Consider the following 26,074-nt stretch of genomic DNA (forward strand, 5'->3'; position numbering starts at 1 on the left):
ATGAGTGAGATGCTGATGGCGCTGGAAACCCAGGGCTGGGCTGGTGAGTGGCCTGGCAGCTCGCTCTCTCTTGCCCGTCTACCCTTCTGGAAAGTCTGCCCGCCCCCAGCCCACTTGTGCTGAACTTGCAAGGGTTGGAGCTCAGAGGTGCTGGGGATGGGTCTGTTTCTCACACCCCACTCTCCCCAGAGGAAGATCTTAAGCTCTAAACTGGGGTGGGGATGTGAGAGCAGAGAAGACCAAGAAACCCTATTTTAGCTTTGATGTCACGCCACATTCTCCAGTCCAACTTTCGAGCCAATTCTATATTGAATTCCCTTCTGCTTCTTGCGTCTGCCTCTCTGTGAGTAAAAACGCACAGTGGGGATCCAACTGTGTTCCTTCGTCACTCCACCTCCCCGTTGCTATGGAAAATGGACACCTTGCTGAGCCCGCTCATGTTTCCTTCCTATTCCTGAGGAGGCAGAGTGATAACTCCTCCCCAGTTCTGCCTCTTCCAGAGCCCAGTGACCTCAAGCAAGTCACCAAAACGCTCAGTCTCAATAATAACCTTGAGCATGAAATGAGAAGGCTCAACTAGATGACTCCTCGGGCTCTTTTCAGTTCTAAAATCCCCTGCGCAGGCTCACCGTACAAATGCAAGAGGCAGTCCACGTTCTGGGTAGTTAATGTTCTTCCCCTCACCCTCCTCAGTCTTTTAGATCCTAATCATCCCCACCCAGGAGCCTGCCTTGACTCCCACAAGCTTGCTATTGGCTATCTCCCCTGAGCACAGTCTTCATTACCCTATACTGTGATCATCTGTTTATTTACCACTTTCCCCCTTGCACACTCTCCACTGGACCAGGAATGCTATTCAAGGGAAGGCTCTGATTGTCAGCCGTTTCCCATCATTTTAGCCCCAGCCTGACACACAAAATATCTGCTGACAGACTATCTTCTTGGGATTCACTATTTCATGGCAACTGTGGACTTAAAACAAAAAGGATGCAAATAAAAGCAGTACCTCTGCTCCCAAGGACTTTACAGTCTAAAAAGGGAAAAAAGATACGTACACAAACTTCTGAAACAAGGACTTCAAGGAAGAAACAGACCATATTTGCACCGCCTCAAAGTATACCCCATAAATGACTTATTACTTATAAAGGAGAAGTGGTAGCTTCAAAGAGTTTAGAAATCCGACACACAACACCTTGCCCAGTAATCAGACCACCACCGATGAAGGGACAAACCAACAGCATGTGCCTCCAGATGCAAGTAAAGCACTGAGAAAGACAGGTCACTTCTGTGTACTCCTGCTCAAAAGGCATAAGCTGATTCCAATCACAAAGAATGGGAAACAAACTCAAGGTGAGGCACATTCTATGAAATAATAGGCCTGTAGTCTTCAAAAATGTCAAGGCATGAAGGCAAAAGAAAGATCAGAGGAACAGCTTCAGATTAAAGGAGACTAAAGAGACATGGAAATTACTGGAACAACTGGCACAATGTGCATGACAAATAGATTAGATAACAGAATTACATCAATGTTACATTTCCTCCTGATTCTGATGTTTATACCATGGTTATGTAAGACAACATCCCTGCTCTTAGGAAATAAACACAAGGATTTGGAGAAAAGGGGCATCGTGTCTACAACTTACTCAGATGATTCAGAAAAAAAAAGTATAAATTTGTGTGTGTGTGTGTGTATATATATATATATATATATATATATATACACACACACACACAGAGAGGGAGAGACAGAGAGACAGTGACAAAGACAGGTAGGGAAGGAGGAGGGAGGGAAGGAAAGATAAAGCAAATATGGCAAAATGTTAGCAAAATGCTAACAATTAGGGAATCTAGGAGTTCTTTTTACAATTCTTGCAACTTTCTGTTAAGTTTGAAATTATTCCAAAATAAAGAGTTAAAAAAAAAAAAGAACAGGATACATGAAGGATAACAGGGATTCAGTGGAGGAAAAGAGCTCCCGTAAAAGTTAATTAAAAATCAAAAATCATTCAATCTCAAAATTTTAAAGGTATTAAAATGGTTTTTGACAGTCCTCTAATCTTAAAGGTCTAAAATTCTTTTTCTAGTTATGTATTTTATTTCTGGCTCAGTCATAAACTGGCAGGTACAGTCCCCCACCTGAGAGCTGTGCAGAGATCCAGCCTCTCATGGAGGCTGGAGCCTGCCCCCAAATGCCATAAACCGCCCTCCACTTGGCCTCACCTCCTAACGTTCCTGTCTGTGACAACCCCGCTCTACCAGTCACCAGGCCTGAAACCTCAGGGGTCAGCTGCAGCAAGCTCACCACACCCCCACCAATTTCCTTTATCTTATCAACCTCCACATCTTGTTTGTTCTGCCTAGAAAACGCCACTTGGGACTCTTGCTCTGGACCTGCTTTCTCAGGACCATCACCCACATCCAGGTCCAGGCTCTCATCACCCTCACCCCCAACAATTCCTGCAGGTCCCTCAATGCCAGCCTCCCTCCCACAACTACCTGCAGCCTGAGTAACCATCCAAGAATAGCCTGCTCCCAGCCTCCTGCTCCAACACCTTCAGTGGCTCTTCCCTGCCTAAGCGCTCCTGCCTCCCTTCAAGGCCCCCACTGCCAGCATCCACAGCCTTCCTGCAACTCCCCTGAAAGCATCTCCAGTCCAGTCAAGCATGTCTCTTCAGTGCTCGTGGTCACACAGAGTGGCTGCATTCATACTGTTGCTCTAACCTAGAATGTCCCACTTTTCCCAGCCTGTTTTCCCAGGATCAGGTTAAAGGGTATATGTCTTGTTAAGTCTTCCCTGGTGTCCACTTTTCTAAGCTTGTGAAGTACTTTATAAGATGCACTACCCAATTTGCACTATTATATGCTGTCCAGAAGTGACTCACTCTTATCTCATAATTTCTGACTGCTCCTGAATATTTTACATGATTTTTTAAAAACTCATCTGGAAAATTATGCGCTATCAAGCAAAAATAATTTTGTGGTTTTTATCAGATACCAATTTATAAGCTTGGTCATTTCCCTTACATTCTGAATGACTTGGCTACAAAGTATAGTATTTAGTAGGAACGCTTTAAATATTAAAATACTCAGAAGTGTCACCTGCCTGATACATTACCTGTACTGGGGAGGCATTTGAATACCCCCCCATGGTGATGGGGACTGAGAACTGCTCCATAAACACAGGCAATGTGCCCAACTTTCCCGGGAAGATGAAATCAAAGAGTGACCACAGCTCACGGAGGTTATTCTGCATCGGTGAGCCAGACAGGATGATGCGATGAGGGGTGCGGAACTGTTCGGGGAAAGCAAGGACTTTTCTGTTAAATTCACCTTTTAGCAGATGATCACCAACCCTACCCCAAAACACTCCCATGCAATCTTATTATTTAACACAACTACATATTATTTTGGTCTCCTCTAAAACATAGACATTTTATGAAACTTTAATTCTTCAATTACACATAGATTAAAAAATATATATATAGGGAAGAATTTTTCTTACTGTTCAAGATGAAGACTATGGACTAGAGTTGGATTTGGTTACATTCTAACAACTGATCCCTATAAGACACATTAAGTAATGTGAACAATTAGAATTTTAGAAAACATGATTAAGTGCAAGAATGAAAAGTTCTGCATTAAGGCAAAATGTGTATTTCAAATTCCTTATGCAAAAGGAAAAGGAAAGATTCAATAAGTCTGTTACTAAAAGCAGAGTTTATTCTCAATTAAATATTATCCACCTGGAAACCCTCCTGGTTATAAGAGTTCACACCTGTTTGCAAGCAAGAGTGATGGCAGCATTCGGATTCCGAATTTTGTGTCCTTCGTCCAAGATCACATAGTGCCAGTCATGCCTGCTAATATCATCTTGCATCAGTCGAACATAGGAGTAAGAAGTGATCAAAATCCCATGACAATGAGCAATATCTCGAATTAGTTTCTCCTAAAATGATGACAAAATGGTAAAGACAGTTTTAAATAAGAAGTTAAATGAGCACGACTCTTAAAATCAACCTTTTAAGGACTTCCCTGGCGGTCCAGTGGTTAAGACTCCCCGCTTCCAATGCAAGGAGCACGGGTTCAATCCTGGTCAGGGAACTAAAATCCCACATGCCATGCGGCGTGGCCAAAAAAATAAATAAAATCAACCTTTCATGTGAAGAAAAGGGAACCCTCCTGCACTGTTGGTGGGAATGTAAATTGATACAGCCACTATGGAGAACAGTATGGAGGTTCCCTAAAAAACTAAAAATAGAACTACCATATGACCCAGCAATCCCACTGCTGGGCATATACCCTGAGAAAACCATAATTCAAAACGAGTCATGTACCACAGTGTTCATTGCAGCACTATTTACAATAGCCAGGACATGGAAGCAACCTTAGTGTCCAGGATATGGTGAGTGGGAAGGGTAAGCTGTGACAAAGTGTGAGAGTGGCATGGACATATATACACTACCAAAAGTAAAATAGATAGCTAGTGGGAAGCAGCCGCATAGCACAGGGATATCAGCTTGGTGCTTTGTGACCACCTAGAGGTGTGGGATAGGGAGGGTGGGAAGGATAGATTCACAAGAGGGAGGGGATATGGGGATATATGTATATGTACAGCTGATTCACTCTGTTATACAGCAGAAACTAACACACCATTGTAAAGCAATTATACTCCAATAAAGATGTTAAAAAAAAAGAGAAAGAAATAGCCATAGATACCAGGAACAAATGGGATGGGCAGGGAAGAAATAGGTGAGGGAGATTAAGCGGTACAAACTTCCAGTTGCAAAATAAATGAGTCAAGGGTGAAATGTACAGTGCGGGGGAATGTAGTCAATAACTATGCAATATCTTTGTATGGTAACATATAATAATTAGACTTATCATGAAGATCATTTTGAAACCTATAGAAATATTGAATTACTATGTTGTGTAACAGGAATTAACATAGTGTTACAGGTCAATTATACTTCAAAAACAAAGTCACAGAAAAAGAGATCACAGTTGCGGTTACCAGAGGTGGAAGATGGGGGGGAGGAGGAATTGGATGAAGGCAATCAAAAGGTACAAACTTCCAGTTATAAGCTAAGTACTAGGGATGTAATGTACAACGTGATAAATATAATTAACACTCCTGTATGTTAGGTATGAAAGTTGAGAGTAAATTCTAGAGTTTTCATCACAAGGAAATTTTTTTCTATTTCTTTAATTTTGTATCTATATGAGAGGATGAATGTTCGCTAAGCTTACTGTGATAATTATTTCATGGTGTATGTATCTTAAATTATGCTGTACACCTCAAACTTCTACAGTGCTGTATGTCAATTATATCTCAATAAAAGTGGAAGGAAAAATAAATATAATAAAATGTTTAAAACTTAAAAAAAAAATCAACCTTTCAATCATGATGCAATCTAAGGCACTTTATAAATATGTACACAAACATAATACATACAACAGAATTATACATTATCAGCAGTGGAAGTTTATGTTTCATTAATCTGTAAGTCGTAAACACTGACTAGTATGTCCACTGCTGTGGGGGAGGAGGGCTCATAAGAAGACCAGAAAAAGGTATAACATGTAAACACTTACCCAATTTTTATTTTTCCAAAACATCCTTTGTGTCAATCCTTGTTAAACTGAAAACAACACGGTAGATGGAAAACGTTTTTTTTTTTTTTAAACGAAAGAAAATGAGAGAAAAGCCAAGGAGACAAGAAAGACAAATCCAGGAGCTCTAATGATGTATAACATGAATTCAAGAAGGACAGAGTACAAAGGATATAAAAGAAGTGATTTTAAAAATGATAGAAAAAACTTCTGAGGAGAGACTAGAGTCTATAGACCAAAACACCAGAACAGCCATACACCTGGGTACACACCTATTAGACGTCTGAATCCCAAAAACAAGGGAAAACGAGAAAATGCTGTAGCTTCTAGTCAGAACAAAACAGACTGAAAAAAGATTCCCTGCAAAAGAAAAAGACTACCTGCACTGGATATCTTTTCTGCAACACTAAAAATGTCAGAAAACGAAGGGCAAATCTTTCCATAATTCTAGGGGGAAAGCAAAGACCCTGGAATTCTGCATTGATCCAAATTATCAGTCATGCTTGACAGAAAAAAATAACAAATTCCACCTTTAGCTGGGCAAGGACAGAAAATAAACCAGCAAGAGATGGCCTAAGAACAGCATGCTACCTCCACCCGGTGCAGGGGTGTGGTCACTAAAAGAATGCAGCTCCTTTCCCTGATGGGAGAAGAAAGGGGCTCAGGACCCCGCACTCTGCACAAGGGCAGCAGGCAGCAGAGCTCCCCACCTCATGCTCGTCACAGACTGAGTGCTCACAGCAACTCTGAGAGAGGACAGAGGTCCTTACCCGCAACTTACAGAGGGGAAAACTGTGGCTTAGAGACAGTAAATAATATTATCAGGTCACATAGCTGGTAAAGCGGTGGTAGGATTTGAGCATAGAAAAGCAGCCAACTCCAAAGCTAATATTAACTAAATATTAGGCAACACTGTCTCTTACTTTACTATAAAAGAAAATATTTTTAAGGGAAGATTACATGTAATATACCTACCATATTAAAATAATAATTATGTAAATATTAAAACATTGTTTTAAATACTAATGAAACTGTTATGAAATTATCTAAAATATAAAAAGGGATCTATTTTTGCATGATTATAATTCCAGTTTAATTTAACAAAACCTAGAGTGAGAACAGGGGAAATTAAGAGTGTACTAAAAATCCCACCTCATCAATGGTAGAATGGGGCACAGGTGATGAATACTGTTCAATTCTTTATCATGACAGAAAAACAGACTGAAATGCATTCATAAAAAATTTAAGCCCATTTATTGATTAATAGTTGCTACTTCAGCATAAATACCAGAAAAGAAATAGACTGTAGAACTATCAAACCACTATGAGGGAAAAAATAGATATAGGAATAGAAAATTTTCTAATAGGAAATAGAAAAAGAATTAAGAAAATATAAAAAGCAGAAAATACAATAAACAGAAAATAAGATAGCTGGCTTCAGACCTAACATTTATGCCAGGGTCTCCACGTGACAGTGGGCTGTCAGCAGTGACCCTTTCCACTAGGAAAGTACAGCCAAAACCTGGCCTTGTGTTTAAGAGATGAGACCCAAACTAGACTGGTGCTGAGAGTTAAGAGTATGGGAACTATTAAAGATATCCAAAGGAAATGCAAACAAAAACAGAGCAGGATCAGAAATACAAATATCAGACAACAAGAAGTGAACAGGAAAAGGAGGGCTTCTTTTGTATTCTTTTGTATTTTAAGGAGACAACACACTAGAGAGAAGAGCCAGGCCTTTACCTGCCTGCCCGGAGCACTGCACCAGAACCCAAGGCACAGCCCTTAGAGTTATGCTGGCAAAGTGGCACATCCACAGCTGGCAGGGGACACGGCCACAGCTTCTCAGAGTTCGACAGTCAGAAGAGACAGAGGAAAACTAAAGGCAACTAAAAGTTTATAGTTAGGATCCAAAGGATCTGAGTCTCTCCATCAGTGAGCTCCTTTTAATAGCTCTCAGCAGAGCCTTAAGCCACACAAAGATACTCATTCCCCACACCCTACTGAGGCTGAAATCAAACCAAGCAGCCAATATAATTGGCTAAATAAAGACAGTGAGACAGTAAGATAAAAACAAAAATCAGTGAAGCTTAAGGACAAAACCTGGTAGAACTGATAGAGAAAAAAACTCAGTAACTCTTTGAAAAGACCAAAAAACAGACAGACTTCTGGAAAGTCAGCCCGAAGAACAGACTCAGATGGGCAGCATGAAAAACATTAAAGGAGTCACCACAGAGGCAGAGAACACAAAATGTTAGCCAATGCCACGTTCAATCCAATGCCAAAGAATCTGAACTTTGACAGAGAATGTGAACATTACCAAAATGGACTCAAGAAAAATGAGACAAACCAATCAGACCAATACTGAAGGACTTGAAAAGGATGTTATGCTTTTCCCACCAGAAGTCTACTAGACCCAAAGGGTTTTACGAGTGAAGTAGGAATCCACCCTGTTATTTAAACGGTTCCAAAATACAGAAAAAGAAGGCTAGCAAAACCCTGTTTTCAAAACTGACAGAAGCAACATACTCACCCAGTGTGTGTACTCCCCAACTAGAGATTCATTACTTTATAAATAAAATCTAGCACTATATTAAGCTAACAAGGCATCACAGAAATAGAAGAATAGCTAAATATTAGGAAAGCTAATACAATAATTCATGTAATCATAGTCATACAAATTTTATAAAATTCAACATCTTAAAAAGTATTATCTTAATAAACAAGGGTTAAAATATTTTTTAATTCAATAAAATATAAAAGGGTGTAACAATGGCCAAGAAAATTCTGAAAGAGGAAGAGAGAAACTTATGTCATAATACACTCTAAACTTAAGAGTTAAGAGCTATAACACCTGGTACTAGTAAAGGTTCAACAGGTGAGAGCTGTTTTATTAATAGGACTACTGTTTTGCCATCTTCCTATTCATGATTTTCCGTGCCTACGCAATACTACATCGAGGGCCACACCTGCTTTAACCATTTCCTGAATTTTTTTTTTAACCTTATGATGAATGCAGCACTAAATATCTCAAGGCTCACAGCCTTACAAACACACGTATAGACTCTCCCATGCCTCGCCTTACCCACTTCTCCCTGACTACACTGCTATTCCACTGCCACCGGCTCTGCCACGGTGGCTAGTGTCCAGTGAAGAAAAGCAGGCTGTCCAGAGATGCACTGTTCCACCTCGAACGCATCCCACCAGTCCTGAGACTTTTAGAAGCCAGAGCTGATTTCAATAGCTCCTCCACATCTGAATTTTCCACTGAGATTCTGGGCAGGCAGCTATCCCAACTCTATCCCCATCTTTCCCTCCTCCTGGGACAGCAGTGGCTGCCAGAAGTCATGAAGCAGGTAGGGTGTGGAACGACAGCAAACCGACACACAGGAATGCCCCGTGCCCTGTGCTATTCCAGGCACAGAGCTATGTGCCCAGAGAGAAATGGGAGAGTAAAACAACGACAACTGTTTGGGGCCTGAAATACAGCAGAAGTGAAATTACCTCTCACATTTATAAAATGTCCGCTGGATCACAGCCAAACCCTGCCCATGTGGATCTACTTGCTCATGACCCTGGAACTCCTAACTGCTAGATGCAGTGACTCATCACAGTCATTCCACTACCCTCCAAGGAACGCCACCCTGAACTGGATTTTGGACATCACTTTACCACAGTTAAACAAACGAGATGCCACGCCTCTCAAATACATACCACCAGAGTGATGTTTAGCTTCTTTGACATGTCTAAGAATTGAAGTTTATTTGGAAAATTCTGTAACGTTAACTATAGAAATAGAAAATTTCTACCATATTCAAAAAGATGTATGATGATAAGAATCAAAGATGCTTTTATAAAAAGAGTAAGAAATTTTTTTAATGTCCACATTGAAAACATAACCTCCACTTAACAGCCACTGGGTAAAAACACATCTAAGACTATTTGTTTTTACCTGATTCAATCTCAGAATTCTGTAACTGCCTAGACCGGAGTTTCAATAATGGTGAATTGTTGAATATTATGGACGTCTCTATCCAAACACTTAAGACAAATCATCTCGGGCGGTTTCAAATTAAAAGCTTGTAAAATATGTAACCTCTCCTAGTTTTTGCAATTAATAGGGTACATCTGCAATTAGCCTGACTTACTGAATGCAGTGCTGTTGTCATTAAAAGATGTCTGTGAAAGTGCTGCTGTTATTATGGAGGCTCAGGAGACCCATCCCTCCTAGAGGGCAAACAGTGAACTGGTAGAAAACAACAGCCATAAATCACACTGTCAGGCAGCAGGGAGAGCAGAGTGGAGCACAGGCACATGAAGGCCATTCACGGTAAACACAGCACGGCAGCTTCCCAGGCAGGATTTACTGCACCTGTAATTAATTAAAATTTCCTTCAAGCTAAATCTTTAATAAACAAGGATTTGTGCTGACAATGAAGAAAAAAGGGCTCCAGCAACATAATTTTACAATATCCCTCAAAGACCAAGCATAGCATCTATCATTTCTTGTATCAGGTGTATACACGGTCTCGAAAGTTAATGGGAACTACATCACATTGTGTTGTAATTTGTGTACCTGGAGTGGGTCTGAAATATTTAGGATGCTTGAGGGACCATGTGGCCCTTTTCTACTTTTATTTGTTATGTTTCTACTTGCCTCCCTTCCAGCTTTTTAAAAAGCCGAGTCTTTTTATGCTAGTGTTTCAGAAAACGGGCCTTTTTAAAGAACATGTGATGGTAGTTGCATCAGATGGCCATGTTTTCCTGTGGTCTGTTCTTTAGTCATACCTTGCATTTCCCAAAAAGAATTTCAACATTGTATTTCACTGTATCATTTTGGGGCCAATGAATCTAGACACGAAGGAGAAAGGTCTAGACATGAATGACTATGAATATTTTTGATAAAGCAGGTCTGAACCTTCTATCTCGAATGTATTTATATTGAATCAATCAGAAGTGTCAGAGCATCTTTTCTCAAGTACTGAGATGAAGATGTCTACCATATTCTTCATTTCTAATTGTAGGAATTACCTGAGTAAACATTGTATGCTGGGGATCACACTAAGTTTATTGTGCACACATATTAACCCAACAAATCCTCAAAAAATTACCAAAAATAACCCATTTTCAGGAGATCAAACTAGGCTCAGAAAAGCTAAGTGACTTCTACCAGGTCACAAAGCTATAAGATGGCAGATCCAAGATTCCAACCCTGGTTTGGTAATTATAAAATCTATGCCTTTATGCCATTGTCGCATTTCCTAATCCTATGCCTCTAAATACCATGAGTGGATCAAAATGATAATCTCTTTGAATTATCAAAACTATTCCACAGAATTACTATATCCTACAAGGCAGGGAAAGGTGGGAGAGCTACAAAGTGACAACTGTTTCAGAATAGAAGCAAGAAATTTCTCATTACACATCTTCCAACAAATTGAAAAAAGGGTCCTTAATAATTAAATAAACTTTACAACACAGTGCTAAAGTTGCCACCCCCTGCTGTGAGTTAAGAAGCAAGAAATTTCTCATTACACATCTTCCAACAAATTGAAAAAAGGGTCCTTAATAATTAAATAAACTTTACAACACAGTGCTAAAGTTGCCACCCCCTGCTGTGAGTTATGGGATAAGAATTACAAAACTGCCTTCTTTTATTATCTTTTCATATATTTTCTTTCCCCAAGAAAATGGTTAGCTTTTCAAGATCAGTTAAAAACATCATATCCATTTTTTGGAATCCTAGTAGCATCAAATACCTGCAATGTTATGTTTATAGTTATTCAACAAATAAATATTAATCAACTTACATATCAAGTTTCTCTCCATTAGAAAAAAGGGATCATAAAACATGAGAAAAGGATAATCTTAGATTCCTAGTAAATGAGATTTCGACTGACCATTAAAGGAGATTCAGAGCCTAAAAATGTCTTTATCTGATTTGATCATTTGGTTGAAAATATTAGCCACATATTTTTTTGCAAGGTTGCTGGGTGTGCATTTGATAATTCAAAATTATGCTGTCAACCAAAGAGAATATTAACAAAGATAATACAGGATCACCTGGTGAGAGAGGTGGGAAGCTAAAAGGCAATTTAGGGAACAAAAATGATAGATGATCTCCATTTAGAAATTGTTTGATCATTTGATAGCTCTTCTCTAAATGAAAAACTTCCAAAATTTCAAAGTTTTACATCTTACCAGCTACAACAAATCATTAGAAAAATAAAAATAATCTATTTGAATGATAAGCAGAATAATTCTGGCATTATTACTTTTTTAAGTTTTCCAAAGAGAAATTCTCTTCTCTTCCCTATTTTCTCCAGCACTGAATAACCCTATACCAGAGTGCTGCTATTATCAATACATTTAGACAGGACGGCTGGTGGGCACAGAAAGTTCCCCCATGGAAAAAAGAAACTTCAGCCTATAAGGATGGAAAGGAAGTTAGACATTAGATGCTGGCTTAAAGGACAGACCAGCGCTGACAGAATATTTGAAATGTGATTAAGAAATGTAAACTCTATTGCAATCTAACACACACCTATAAGCCAACAGGTGTGCATGGAGTGGTAACAAAGATCTGTACACACAAATACAAAAGGAAGGAGCAAAGGGATCAAATGCCAGTCTCCTAATCCAGAAGCCAGAGTTCTGATCTTGGAAGTGTTATAACAAGGCCTGTGCAGGGGAATTAACACATTTTCAATATGTCGTCATCACAAATAATAAACTGATATTAATATTAATAATAAACTGATTGTGTTTCTAAGTGGAGAGTATGGTTTGAAAGATGCGAAAGAACATCTTTTCGATCTTTTGCATAACAGCTTACATCTATAGAGATCTGAGATACTTTATAATGAAAAAGGAACTGTCCAAAGAGTTAAGGGTCAGAGTAAAAACACAAGTCTACTGCTTTTCCTCAAAAGTTAAGTAAGAAACTTCAAGTTAAAGTTCTTGGTTAACCATTAAGTACTAAAATAATTATGAACAATCATATATATGTATGTGTCTGTGCATAACCAGACACCTCAGAAGGTGCAAATCACTGTAAACAAAAGTGAAATAATTGTTTGCTCTCTGAGCAAGTTATGGAAGCAAATCTCACCAACAGACACACTGACCAATGTCAATTCTATTTTCATTCATGAGTCAATGTATTTCATTTACATGAAAGTTGCTCTTCAGGCTATAATAACAGAATAGACTCAAGTGAGCCATGATATGGTAAAGGTGTAAAAGAAAAAGCACAAAAGAAAATAAAAGGATAAGGAGGAACATGTGAAAAATTTGCCTTTTAAAGACATTCATCAACTAATGAATCCTAGTACAAGACTCTGCAATACAAAATATTAAGAAATGTCAATAGATAATGGAAGTGAAAAAAGGAATCAAAAACGTTTTACAAGAATGATAACAGGATAGTTACAACAATTTAGTTTGACTAGAAAAACAATCTAAGCTGTTATTTTCATGCTGCTGAAAAAAAAATCAGTTTTTTTTTGTTTTGATTGAGGCGTTTATCCCACTTCATTAATTATTTCAACTCATTTGTTTTCTATTTATCATTTAAAATTCAGGGCAAAGTATGCTGTTTTTAACAATAGCTAGTAAAAGCAAGATTCCATCTCACCAAAGTTGAGCTACCAAATTATAGATACTCCTGATTCACTTTTATCAAAAGTTCTGCTTACTCATGACCATGAACAAAATGGGAATTTGGAGGAAAGAGGGTACTGGCAGAATTATAAAGACACTGGAGTTTAGTGGCTCACACGTATTTAACTGAGCAAGGCAAACATTCAACAGCTCTCTCAGCTGGCACTGCTTTCATGGGGGCACAGGGACCTCACTCAAGAGCTGTGAAACTCAGGACAGAAAGAACTCATAACAAACTGCCACTTCTTGTCTACAGAGTAAACCTGCAAACCCACAGTGAAAATGTGTAATTATTATCTATTGTCTATAGGGCCCCTGGGATACAATAATGATGAAGACATAGTCTCTACACTGCAGAGCTTACAGTCTAGATGGTAGACAGACATGAGAATTAAAAAAGCATAATACAACCTATCTATGTTACCCAGAGGAGAACAGATGATAAACCTTTTTGATAATGTGGGTAAAACTACAAGTAAGTGAGAAAATGCAACTTTCAAAGAACAGTGATTAGACCTAAATGGTAATCAACGATTCAGAGAACAAAAGTACAAATTACAAAATGGCAGGCTGTTCTTTTGTTCATTTAAAACACATTTTAAAAGCATGTTAACAAATTCATTTATCAATTAAGAGTTATTTTATTACATTTTGTACCTACTTTCCTAAAACTGTTTAAAGCCACTAATGCCCCAAATCCAGCCAGTTAACTGCTGCATAAGCCCCCTGATTTCTGGTCCCACTCAGGGTATCAGGCTTGTGTTTCACGGGACAAGAACATGTCACCACCATGGACTGTTAGAATGACAAAGCCTGCATTCATAATTGTTTTAAAAATACAGAGCTCTAAATTAAATCAATAACAATAAGTTTAAATGCAAGAAAGAAACACAGGAACATAATACACTTAATAAATAAATGGATCAAAGCAAAAACAATTACGTAAAATAGAGGGCTTTAAAACAAGCAAAAAGATTCTGAAGTACTGTAATGTTACCTTTTTGTGGGTAAAGGACCCAGTTTCGTGCAGAACTGCCACTCTGAATGGAGGCCACCACGTGTGAAATTCCTTCACCCACTGATGCATCACTGTCGTCGGACAGACAATTATAGTCGGACCCAACCCCTCGAACCTGCACCCAAAATGTCCAAGAAGAAAAGACAACCATGAAGGATAGCATATGGATGATCAACTGCCAAAAAACAAAAAAGAACAAACAAAAACTTAACAGCTCAAAAAAGAAAATCCTAGCTTTGGAAATTTACTGATATTTTCTTTAAAGAAAAAGCTATTGAGGATAAAACTCACCAAGTGAAATCTCTACAACCCCATTCATCAGTTAGTGAGTGCAGGTATTAAGAGGAAACATCACCTACTACACATCAAAAGATAATGTCTATAGTAAAGTAAAAAAAAAAAAAAAAATCAAACAAAAATTACCTAACAAAAATACTTTTCTCTCTTCTTCCAGATTAGTGAAGGCATTATACAGTATATCTTAACCTAAGTGAACACAAGTGTCTTCAATTGGTCTGAAGCTTTACAGTCTACCAAGAGTTTTCACCCACAAGATTTCAATCAATCTCACAGCCTCAGGAAGCAAGCAGGACAGAAATCCTGCAGTGTTCAGGGCCGCTGAAGGCTGGTATGCCCGAGGCCTCATGGTTACCAGGAGATGGAGCAATGCCTCAAGTCGGTCTTCTGATTGCTGCAGCTTGCTCTTCCACTACACGGTGCTGCTCTCTTCTCCACGTGATAAAAAACAAGTGGGTGAGCATCACAGCGCCCGTTTCTCCCAGAAAGCCCAGGCGAACGGAAGACAAGCTGCTCAGTTCTTGTGTAAAGCAGCTAAGCACTACGTAGCAAGAGCTTTAACAAGAGTTGCATGTTGACCAAGCGATCCCAAGACAAACATTTGTGTACTGCGATACATACTGTAGCATTATTTATACTGTGGAAAAAGTGGGCGCTGCCTGAACATCTGTAAATAAGAGAAGGGCTGAATAAACCATCTTTACTACAGCACAGGCTGATGGTTAGGAGCACTGCCTGGGTCTGAATCCCAGCTCTGCACACACTAACGGAACCTCAGCTTTTCATCTTAAAATAATAACAGTAGTGATCATACCATTTATATGAAGATTAAATCAACATCTATAAAGTGCTTAGAACAGAATACAGTAAATACTATTAGGGTTTGTTAAATAAGATGGAATATAATATAACCATTAAAATCGTCTTTGAAGAATATTTAAAATCTGGAAGATGCTCGTAAGTCTTTTTAAAAACCAAATTACTTATGGAATCACCCCAATTCACTTACACATAGGAAGGCAGTAAACTGGTCATGGCCCCCTCTCTCAACATCCACATCTCCCCTCTCTCCTTCCGAACAGAAACACAATTTTGTGCAGGTATCCCCTCTTCCTTCCCAGACATGTGCTCGATGGGACTCTGATCACTGTCTGGCTATGGCGAAGAGAGGAAGAAGCCAGAATCATAGCTTGTCTGTGGCCTGTCAGCACAGTGTTGCCCTGGCGACAATCACCAGTCCACTGAGGGGCGTGGGAAGACTGGCTTGCTCACGGTTAAGGAAGGACTTACACTCTAGGTCGGGGAGAGTTTCCTCTCTTGGTCTCTCCTGCTGCAGGTGAATGAGGAAATACAGTGCAAGGAGATCTTATGACCACAAGAAGAATTGGCATCAGGAGAACCCGGGCCCCTGATGACATCACTGGGCTGCTTCTGATCATGCTGTGTCTACAACCTACCCCCTCTGTAGGTATGTGAACATTTAGCCCAATTTGAGGCCAGGATTTTTTTACCTGAAGTCAAAATATCCTGATCCACTGTACACCGTAGGCACCTGACTGAATCAGTACCATCCTGCCTTCCTTCCCTCCTGTTACCACGGAACAGGTGTCCCTTTTCTTGTCTGAGCCCATACCCCCGCTACATCAATGTTCCTACTACTGGAGTTGCTTCATCCTCAGTCCTGCTGGGAGATGGGTATCAATGAAATGAAAACTAGGCAAAGTCAGACTAACTATGGGAATCTCTTCAACACTAGACTCACACTCAGCTCATGCCACCAGAGGCAACTGGGAGCCAAGACTGACAAAGGACACTGGAGCCCCACATGGCCTACCTTCTCACTCATCCTGAAGCAGAGTCACTGGCACCTTTTAAACTGTCATTCTCCGCCCCCTACCTTTTTCTGCCCAACGAGGATACTGAATATCTGAAGCTAGATCCACTGCACACACTTTCCCCATGCTATCTCATTAACTCCCAGTTTCAATTACAGTCACTGCACTGATGATGCCCATCTAGGTCCCCAGCCCCAATCTCCTTCCTGAACTCCAAAGTACCATATGCCTGGATGTCCAACTGCCGGCTGATCTCTCCACTCAGATGTCCCCACGGCACCACACGTCATCCTCTCCCCACCTGGCCCTCCTACCATGTTTCCTAATCCAATGGAAAGAACCGTCACCCATTCTCCAGGTACCCCAATTGGAAATCCGGGCCTCTGCCCCTCTCCTGTTCTCCACTGTATCCAACCTGTACTGAGTTCATGTCACATCTACCTCCTAAATCCCTCTCAAAGTTACCCTGTCTCCCCATCTACACTGTTAACACTCCACTTCTGGCCACTATCATCTCTTACCTGGGTTACTGCACTTTGTAGGACGATCATTTCAAGAAAGCAAAATCTGAACACCTCATCCCTTTGCTTAAGAGCCTTTTCATGTTTGTCCCCTGCTCTCGAAACAGTCCAAACACCTCACCCTGGCATATGAGACCAGGAGGATCTGACCTCAGCCCACCTCTTCAGCCTCTCCTCTCTCAGGGCCCCCACCCCGACACTGGCCCGGTGGTTCAGCACTCCCCCACCAGCACCGTCTTCAGTTCCTACAAACTGCATACTCCTCTGACCTCTTAGTCTTCATCTTGTCCCTTTCTTGCCCTCTTCTCCTAGCCACCTGTCCATCAGCCCGCAGCTTCTTCCCTTCCCGTCCCTTTCTCTCCAGGTAGGTCAAGGACCCTTCCTTGGTGCGTCCACACTAGTTAGGACCCCACATTAACCCTGTCATAACGCATATCACCCTTATTGTAATTGTTTGCTAGATCCTTCCTAAGGTCCTTCAGGGTACAGGGACAGCCTCTTCTTCAAATGATCTCAATGTCTAGACCACAGGAGGTAATGAATAAATACTGGCTTTATTAAATGAAAACTTTTTTTAAAGGTTGGAATAAATTGTACTGAAACGTTAAAAGAGATTATTTCTGGGGAACATGTGTATATGTAGAACTGATTCACTTTGTTATAAAGCAGAAAGTAACACACCATTGTAAAACAGTTATACTCCAATAAAGATGTTTTCAAAAAAAAAAAAAAGAGAGATTATTTCTGAGTTAGGGGATCCTGGGTGATTTTTATTTTCTTGTTACAGTTCAATAAATGATTCCTGAACTTAAAATTTTTTGTAAACTAGAGTAAATCACACAGTACTTGAAATATTAAAAATAATCTGCACAACTGAAAAATACCTTGTCGTTCTAGTGTAAAAACAAGCCACAGCCTAAATGAGGCTTACCCTTATAATACTCCAATGTAACAAAATGCCTCCACCCACTAAATCCTCCCAACCTCCAGCTACAGTCACTGCCCCTGCCCCCTCTGCTCCACAGCATGGGCTCAGATTGCAAGAAGCCAGGTGCTGACACTTCCTGAAGAATTCCCAAGCCATGCTCTGCCCCTCCCCAAGGGCAGGGCCCATGCAAGAGCCCCCTCAAACTCCCTGGGGAGAGCATGACTCTGCCCTGGCCCCTTCCTTGACAATATTCCTTTCTAAAAGGATTAAATGCACCAACTTCTTTATATCCTCCAAGGGGAATTAAAGAGAGTTATCATCAATATGCACTTAGCAGGGATTAGGAAACAACCAATCAAAACCCATCTAAAATATTTAAAAACAAATTCACTTTCAAATAAACATAAATACGTACATATGCTTTTGTAGGTTATATAGTATTTTTGCTCTTTTTATAACACGCTCTCTGCCAACTGCTACGATGTCATTTAAGGCCAATATTTTATTCTGGCTGAACATCTAACTGGCATTATTATGCCCTTTAATTTCTGCCACCCTGTCTATTAGAAGATTACAGAGGTTTTCACACAGAGTGGGAATCTAGGAGCAGATCTAGATGTCCCTGAACCACAGGAGGGGCAATCAAACCCATTAACAGTCACTTCAACTGCACCACCCTTCCCCAGCCCTCAATCCCGTGAGATGTGTGTAAGAAATGGCTAAATGTACTAGAGTGATTAGCATCAATTACCAAACTGGCTACAATTCTTTTCATCTCTGATTATCACTGATTACCTAATGAGTTTACGACAAGCCAATGGCTCCATGATCAAATATTTCAACCTGCAGGATGGAAATCTGCCATTCATAGCCTTGAACTTACCAGGAATTACAAAGTAAAAACATTTACCTTTGAAAGTTTATTAACTTTTTCAGGCCATTTATTTGTAACTAGGAATTTCCTAAATGATATCCAAGACTTCAAAGTATTAACTGAAGTTTGAAAGGTAAATAATTTATTTCCCCTCCATCACAAAATTCAGGGGGCCTATCATTATAATATGAATGGCAAAGTGAAAAGAAGGTAGGGTATACCATATGCACTGGGAACACAACAACTAGTATAGATGTTTATTAACCACATGTAAATGTAAATATGCTTTTCCCTCTTTTTATAAAACACATTAAAGAAACAAAAATTAAAAACTTCTTTTACCAGGAAATTCCTTCCTGGTATCCCAGAGACTTCCATGGTTTCAGGGATCGTTGACCTTAAAATTACAACACTAAGACCATCTCAAATTAGGGCCCCAAAATCTACAGCTTGCAAGAGGTCAGAGGAAATGTACATAGCCCATGAAGCAATGCTGGCTCATGCAGAACTCAGTTTTGACTATTCATCTGGCTATTTTTCTTTAGGACATAAACACAGAGGAGGACTCCGAGTTCATCTAGTTTCAGAGGAGGACATATTACGAAATTGTGAGAAAAATGTCATACAATTTGCTCTGGCACATGCATGTGGAAGGGACCAAGCTCCTCCACACACCTCTACTCATAAAGAGCTCAGTTGCTTGGCTGATATATAACTGCATTCTGGGAAGCCACTTCTACCAATACTATTTTAATAAAGACGATCTGGGCTATAATCCAACATGCCACACTATTTCATTATGGAAAAGAGGAGATGCGCATTGATAGTTAATTGATTACAGCTGCTGCTCATTATTAGCCCTCACTTCACTCCTAGTAGGATTGTCATCACTCGAGAGAGCATGTTTTAATTTTTTGACCAAAACTACACTGCAGGGATGACTTTAGGTTTCCTAGGCCCAGCATATTAGACTCCACACAAGTTTCATTGTAATAGGAAGGGAAGAAAAGAGATGGGAGATAAGAAAATCCCAGAAATCATTTAAGGAAAGAAAGACAGTCTTAGAAACTATCGAGGGCAGCTTAGGGCATTCTAGTTAACAAAAACAAAAACAAAACAAAAAAAACAAGAGGTGCAGAGCCAAGCCAACCAAAGAGCTTATTTAGAACAGAGAAAGCATTTTTTAAATGGTGAACTAATGACATACATAGATAAGAAAACACTAAATGCCCATTTTCAACTCTGACTTTTCCACTGGGATGGAATGTTTTCACATGAAATGTAACAGAATTCCAATATCTGAAGAAAAAACTCTGCTTCAACACAACTTCCTTGTAACAACGGAACATTCAGTATTTAAAAATCTCCAAATACATTTTTCCCTTCCTACAGCTATATAAGTATTTCTAAAATATTCTAAAACTTCAGTACTGTTCCTGGTAAGTGTTGATCTGCTAAATTAATGAAAAGAGTAAGGAATAAAAGCAAAGCGATAGACTTTGAAGATTTTTTAAAAAGTTATTTACTCAATAGTTTATGGTTCATATCTGGCTCTCTCGTAAACATTTCTCTGACGATGAACCAGCGTGTGGCGCAGTAACTCTCTGCTGTTGCCGCCTTCAGGCACACTGACACTCTTTTAAAGGGATCGCCAAATCACACCTTGTGAGTGCCCTGAGGTTTCCAGGACACAAGCACCTACCTGGTAAGTATCTTGTTGGTACTCATTAGGTCAGCCTGTTGGAATCCAAGGAGATCTTGGATCACCTGGGCTCAAGATTAAAGATCTCACGTAATTTTTACCTAGCATTATTTTTACCAATACTGACTGACATAAAAAGTCAATTTACAGCTTAAATACGGAAAAGCTTACTGGATTTCAAGATAAACTATTTCTAGTCCTACCACACAGAACAAATGTAGTTTAAATGCTTATTCTTTCAGAATATTAAAGTTTTAATAGTTTATTTACATTCCTAAAGAGAATAAAGATTACAACCTAAAAATATTTTTGTATCATTTTACAGTCACTTAGGCTTTGGCTTTAGAATTTACATAAAATTATTAAAGACTAGGAGAGGAAGCAGAAAGCATAGTGAGCAGACAAATATGTAGCTTCATTAGAAAAAAAAAGCACTATCTATAAAAGCTATCACGCGTAACGATTATAAAGGAAATTCTCCAAAGCTTCAACTTTCCCCATGAATAGACTTTGTACTTACTGTAATGCTCACCCGGTCTCCTGCCAGAACAAATATTTTAATGTAAAATTTAATAAGTGGAACTAAAGGTATTATGTCTAATTTAAAATTCCATATTGTGTAAACTACTGATATTAACATAACTGAGTTTGTAAACAATCCATTTGTAGAAGCTAACCTTAGACACTGTATTGACCCAAAATATCTAGTGGGGCTCATCTGCAAAATGAAGCATCAATGCCTGGAATTCATTAAAAGTGTTACATGTTTAATTTCTCCTGCCCTACAGCTCCATTGTCTCGTAAAAATTTTCCTTTGATGTCCCCCACTAAAAGAATTAAAGGAATATTGTAATTGAAATGTCATCAATAATTCACAAGACCCTCCTCCACAGCAATACATCTGATGAAATATTAATTGAGCTCCACAGACTGACAGTCTGCAGAGGAGCACTTGCCTGTAATTTGAACCACGAGTCCTGATCTTGCTGTAGCTCAGACCTGCCAAGAAGGCAATTATCTGGATGGTCTTGCCCAATCCCATTTCGTCTCCCAGAATTCCTCCTGCCTGCTGGCAGTGCAATTCCCACAGCCACCTAACACCTGTCTGCTGGTACCTACAACAACAAACACCAACAAGAAAAAGAAAATGGCAAATGGTGGATAATACAGATCATAACAGAAAGTACTCATGAATTAATCATTTAGCGAGGTTCTAGTACCAGTCAGAGAAACATGCCGGATGTGTGTTTTACATGAGTATTATATTTATAAGGTCATACATTTTTGATTATCTAGGCATAAAAATCACAAATTTTTCTTTACAGAACATTAACACATTTCTAATTAAACTGATAGATAGGGTAATTAGAGGCTATTTCATTTCTTTTTCAACATTAGAAATAGCTTGGTAAACAAGCATAAACTTATTATCTTTTATTCAATATCCTTCTGGAAAAAACTGCAAATATTTTTAGTTATACAAAGTTCCAATAATTTTTCTATGAAAAGATGCACTAACATTTACTTTTTCCATCTGAACAGCTTCAAAAAGCAGGACAGAGAACACTACAATTTACAGTATACACTGTTGAAAAGTCACTTGGGAATCATATTATCTTTTTATAGGAAAAATTAAATTAAATTTTAAGGCCATAAACAAGTCTGAATAATAGGGCTGCTCACAAAATTAGTACATAACATATGATTCTGTCATATTACTAGCAGATGCAAAAAAAAAAAGTTTAAAGACTCAACAATACAAAAGGTCTTTTAATATTTTAAAGTAGAACTTGATTCAGGGACTTTATCATAGATACAAAAAGGTCAGAGCTATTAAAATCTTAAATAAGGAGTACAGGTCAAAGAGCAATAATATATTCCCTTCTAAAAACAAAAAAAGAGTTGGTATTTGCCCTTCTCCATCAATGGTATGTCTAATCAATAATCTAAAAATGAAGTTAAAAAAGGAATAATGCAAAAAGCATTTTTGAGAGTGAAAGATTTAACACTATGGAATGGTATGAAAATTATATGCCAAGTAAAAAAAATCTAAAGCAAAAAACACTTAAAAGACAATGAAAGCTAAAGAATTTTTTTGTTTTTGAAAGAAAATACCAAGGCTAGTGAGCTGCCCACCTTAAAAGAAGGTGGTTTTGTTGTTGTTTTACTGCCCAAATGTTTTTTACTCTTTGGTATGTGATATGTCTACCTAAAATCTCATTGTGGATTTCAGTCCCTGTTAAACTAGTTTTATTTACTTTTCCCTTAGTAAGTATGTCATAATTAACTTTCCCCCAGTATTCTGCAAATCAATTCCAAAAGTCTGACTCTAGCTGTTGCCATTATTATCTATCATACAAGGAAAACTTTGAATGAGAATTTTGCTGCTTAAGTTTGCTAATTATAATATACACACTCAATATGTACCCTGGACGAGAGGATTTAAAATCCAAACACAGTGAAGTCTACTATGGATAAAAGATCATTTAATTTGGGATGAAGGACAAATTCTATTTCACACGTGGTATATAATCAGAAAATAAAGGCTACCAACCATTTAAGGGGCCTACTGTTGGGGAGGCACCTGGCCAGGTGAGGTTTGGATACAACCTCACAACCAGCCCACACAAAGAGGATCAGCCCATTTTATAGTTAGGAAAGGAAGGCACAGAGAGGTGAAGTAACTTGCTAAAGGTCACACTGCTAGAAAAAAAATGAGCAAGTCAGAACTGAAATCCAGAACCTCTGACTCCAAAGCGATTCCACTTTGGAGATAATCTTGACCAGCAGTTCTCAACCAGGGATGGGGGTAAATGGGGGGTAAAGAGGGTATTTTGCTCCCTAGGGGACATTGGACAATACCTAGAGACATTTTTGGTTGTTACAACTGGGAAAGTGCAAATGTAATCTAGTGGGTAGAGGCCAGAGATGCTGCTAAACATCCTACAATGCACAGAATAGTCCCTCCAACAAAGAATTATTCAGCCCAAAATGTCAGTTGTGCTGAGAATGAAAAATCCTGATCTAAAAATAAAAGTTGGTCGTGAACTGCTTACATTGGACTAATCTCAGCTATGGAAAAAGATGTAGTCCAAAAACCTCCCCAAAAAACTGATGTACGTTCAGAATCACTAAATTCCAGTCAAATCAGCCTCCTTTTACTGAGGTACAGAACAATTATGGGACCAGCTCCTCCGGGCAGAGTAGGGGCCAAAATCTCCCAGTGGCCATTCCAGTGTTTTCCCACTATACAACACTGCCTCCACCCAACACGGGTCCAAACCCCTCTCTCTCTCTGTTTGGGGCCAATCAACTTAAGGAATCAAGAGAGGGACACTCGAGAAATCATGAAAGGAATAAAAACCGGTGACCAGCACGGTATCCCAGAGGGAGTTAGGACATCTGGATTCTAGGTGACCCACGAGAGGCAGAGACACTGTGCTAGGTGTTTCCTCATCTACAGATGTAATTTCCAAGGGCGTTCAAACAGTATATGATTGTGCATGTAAGATGATGAACAACACTAAAGAAATCACTTCAGGAAAAATATCTACCAGGCAGCCCTGTAAGTCACATCACTACATGGAAATCCCCAACCACAGCTGGGGACGTTGTATAAAGATGGTGAAGAGAGGCTCTCTCTTTCCATGAAGGCCCTCAGGCTGCACGAGCACACTGATTGGTAGGCATGTATCACTGGATGAGGAGTTAGGGGGTCTGGGTTCTGGTTCCAGCAGTATCACCAACTGACTCAGGTTTTGTTGCTTTAATTTCCTAATAATAAACACTGTAAAACAATTACATACTTTAAATGAAAGCAGGCTACGGAATTCAGTTTTCAGAACCTTTGAAGACATAAAAATTACTCTTTAGGAAAAGTTAAAAGATTTTTACAAACTACTGTGTAAGAGTAAAGAAATTACTGTACTCTGCTTCCCCCATGAGACTGAAGCATCACAAAATAACCACAGATAATTGGTATATCTTGGCATTGTCACATTAACCCAAGATTGCATTTACTAGTGTGGCTAAAAGTAAAGTTGAAAGATTGAATTTTGTCATCTGATTGCTAAATCACACAGTCAAATACATTTTCCGGGTAAACTTTCAAAACAGAATTTTAAAAGTTAACCATGATCTTGCAGACAACAGCACTTAAATAGATAACTGTACCTGCTGACTCCCTTGTGTACAAATATACCCTGTTAATTTAATTCCACAGAGTGTGGTAAGTACAGTAAAAATAGATCTACAGCTTAAAATTAAATTGGCCTGGCTAAAACTTAATCATAAAAGAAAAATGGAGACTCTACCAATCCTATTACATTTTTTTCATGTAGCAGAATAAAAGAAACAGAAGTTTCATAACATTTATGAAGTATTTAAAATCCTGTTTTTGAGAGATGAAAAATGAAAACAACAAAATACTTTCCAGGAATGTGCAATTAAGACAAATTTTTTTTTAAAAAACGTGCATTTATGTTAACTACAATAAGGTTAATAGTCAATACACTAAATCCTACATACTCCTAGTAAGCCAAGTTTGGTTCTATTAACTGTGAAATTCGTTTGCTAGAAAATACCACATTTATACAAAAATGCCCATTCAACTTGATTCTTGAGGATATTTGCCAAATCACTTAATACTCATGTAGAAGTATCCTGTCTTTGTTAAACCAATTTAATCTATAATCTGGGTATTCCTTTTGCTAGTATAACACTGATACTATTTGGCGTGTTTCTTAATAAGCAGTCACTTTAGAGAAGATGAAAGGAGTTGCCAATAAATATTATCTTTATTTACCTTTCCACAGTTAAATTTTCATTTGGGAGAAGCAATAAACACAGTAGCCACCTCCCCAGGCTATAAAACATCTACAAAAACTACTAGAGATTCAGGTTTGAACTTCTTTACAGTTCTTCTGTCCAGTACAGCAACCCAACCAAGATAGTTCACATATTTAGGATTCACCTTTCCTATTATGTTTAGTGGGATAAAATAACCACTCCCTTTGTCCCCTCCAACCCAGAAGAAAAATTAAAACTATAATAAAAGCTCTTTGAGAGGAAATATAAAAAGCATGCTCTTTCTAAGTAGACATCTTGCACAAGTTTAGGGCATGGCTGACAGCTGAATCTATGAAGGAGATTAAACATAACCTTCTCAAAGAAAGAAGTTTACATCCTGCACCCAACTACCAAGTGATGATACAAGAGACAGAAAGAAGCTATTTAATGCTTTAACTTCCTATACGCATCGAGGAAGCCTTCCTAAAGCACCTTGTTTAGTAAATCCCAGGAGGACTCAGATTGAAAACGTGGCTCAGTATTTACATTCATCACGGAGACTCGCCTGGACCTTGTAGGCTATAGGCACGCATCTATCACAGGGCATTCGGTTATCTGCATCCCTGGGCCACTTCACATATGACACATAGTCAGTTTCAAACAGCAACTCAACCCTGAAGGTGTTTGCCTATATCTTCTCTTTTGATATCAGAATAACATCTACAGGAAATATTTAGATAGACATTTGGTCAGCTCAAAAGTATTATACCCTTAGGTACAGTATAGGACACTCAGAAAAATAATCTCTACACAGTTTTTTATTTCAATATAGAAGTAAA

The 26,074-nt window shown here is 38.9% G+C and overlaps 1 protein-coding gene across 1 annotated transcript in view; it reads right to left on the reverse strand.

Moving 5' to 3' along the window:
- The window catches only part of ERCC6 (ERCC excision repair 6, chromatin remodeling factor), a 73,850-nt gene that overhangs the window by 15,753 nt on the left and 32,023 nt on the right, over positions 1 to 26,074 (reverse strand). Inside the window, 4 exon segments of the mRNA XM_007130488.4 lie at positions 3,116 to 3,292; positions 3,776 to 3,946; positions 14,270 to 14,405; positions 21,404 to 21,562. Coding sequence (XP_007130550.2) covers positions 3,116 to 3,292; positions 3,776 to 3,946; positions 14,270 to 14,405; positions 21,404 to 21,562 — 643 coding nt within the window.

This window comes from Physeter macrocephalus, chromosome 20 (assembly GCF_002837175.3).
Source record: "Physeter macrocephalus isolate SW-GA chromosome 20, ASM283717v5, whole genome shotgun sequence".
Lineage (NCBI taxonomy): Eukaryota > Metazoa > Chordata > Mammalia > Artiodactyla > Physeteridae > Physeter > Physeter macrocephalus.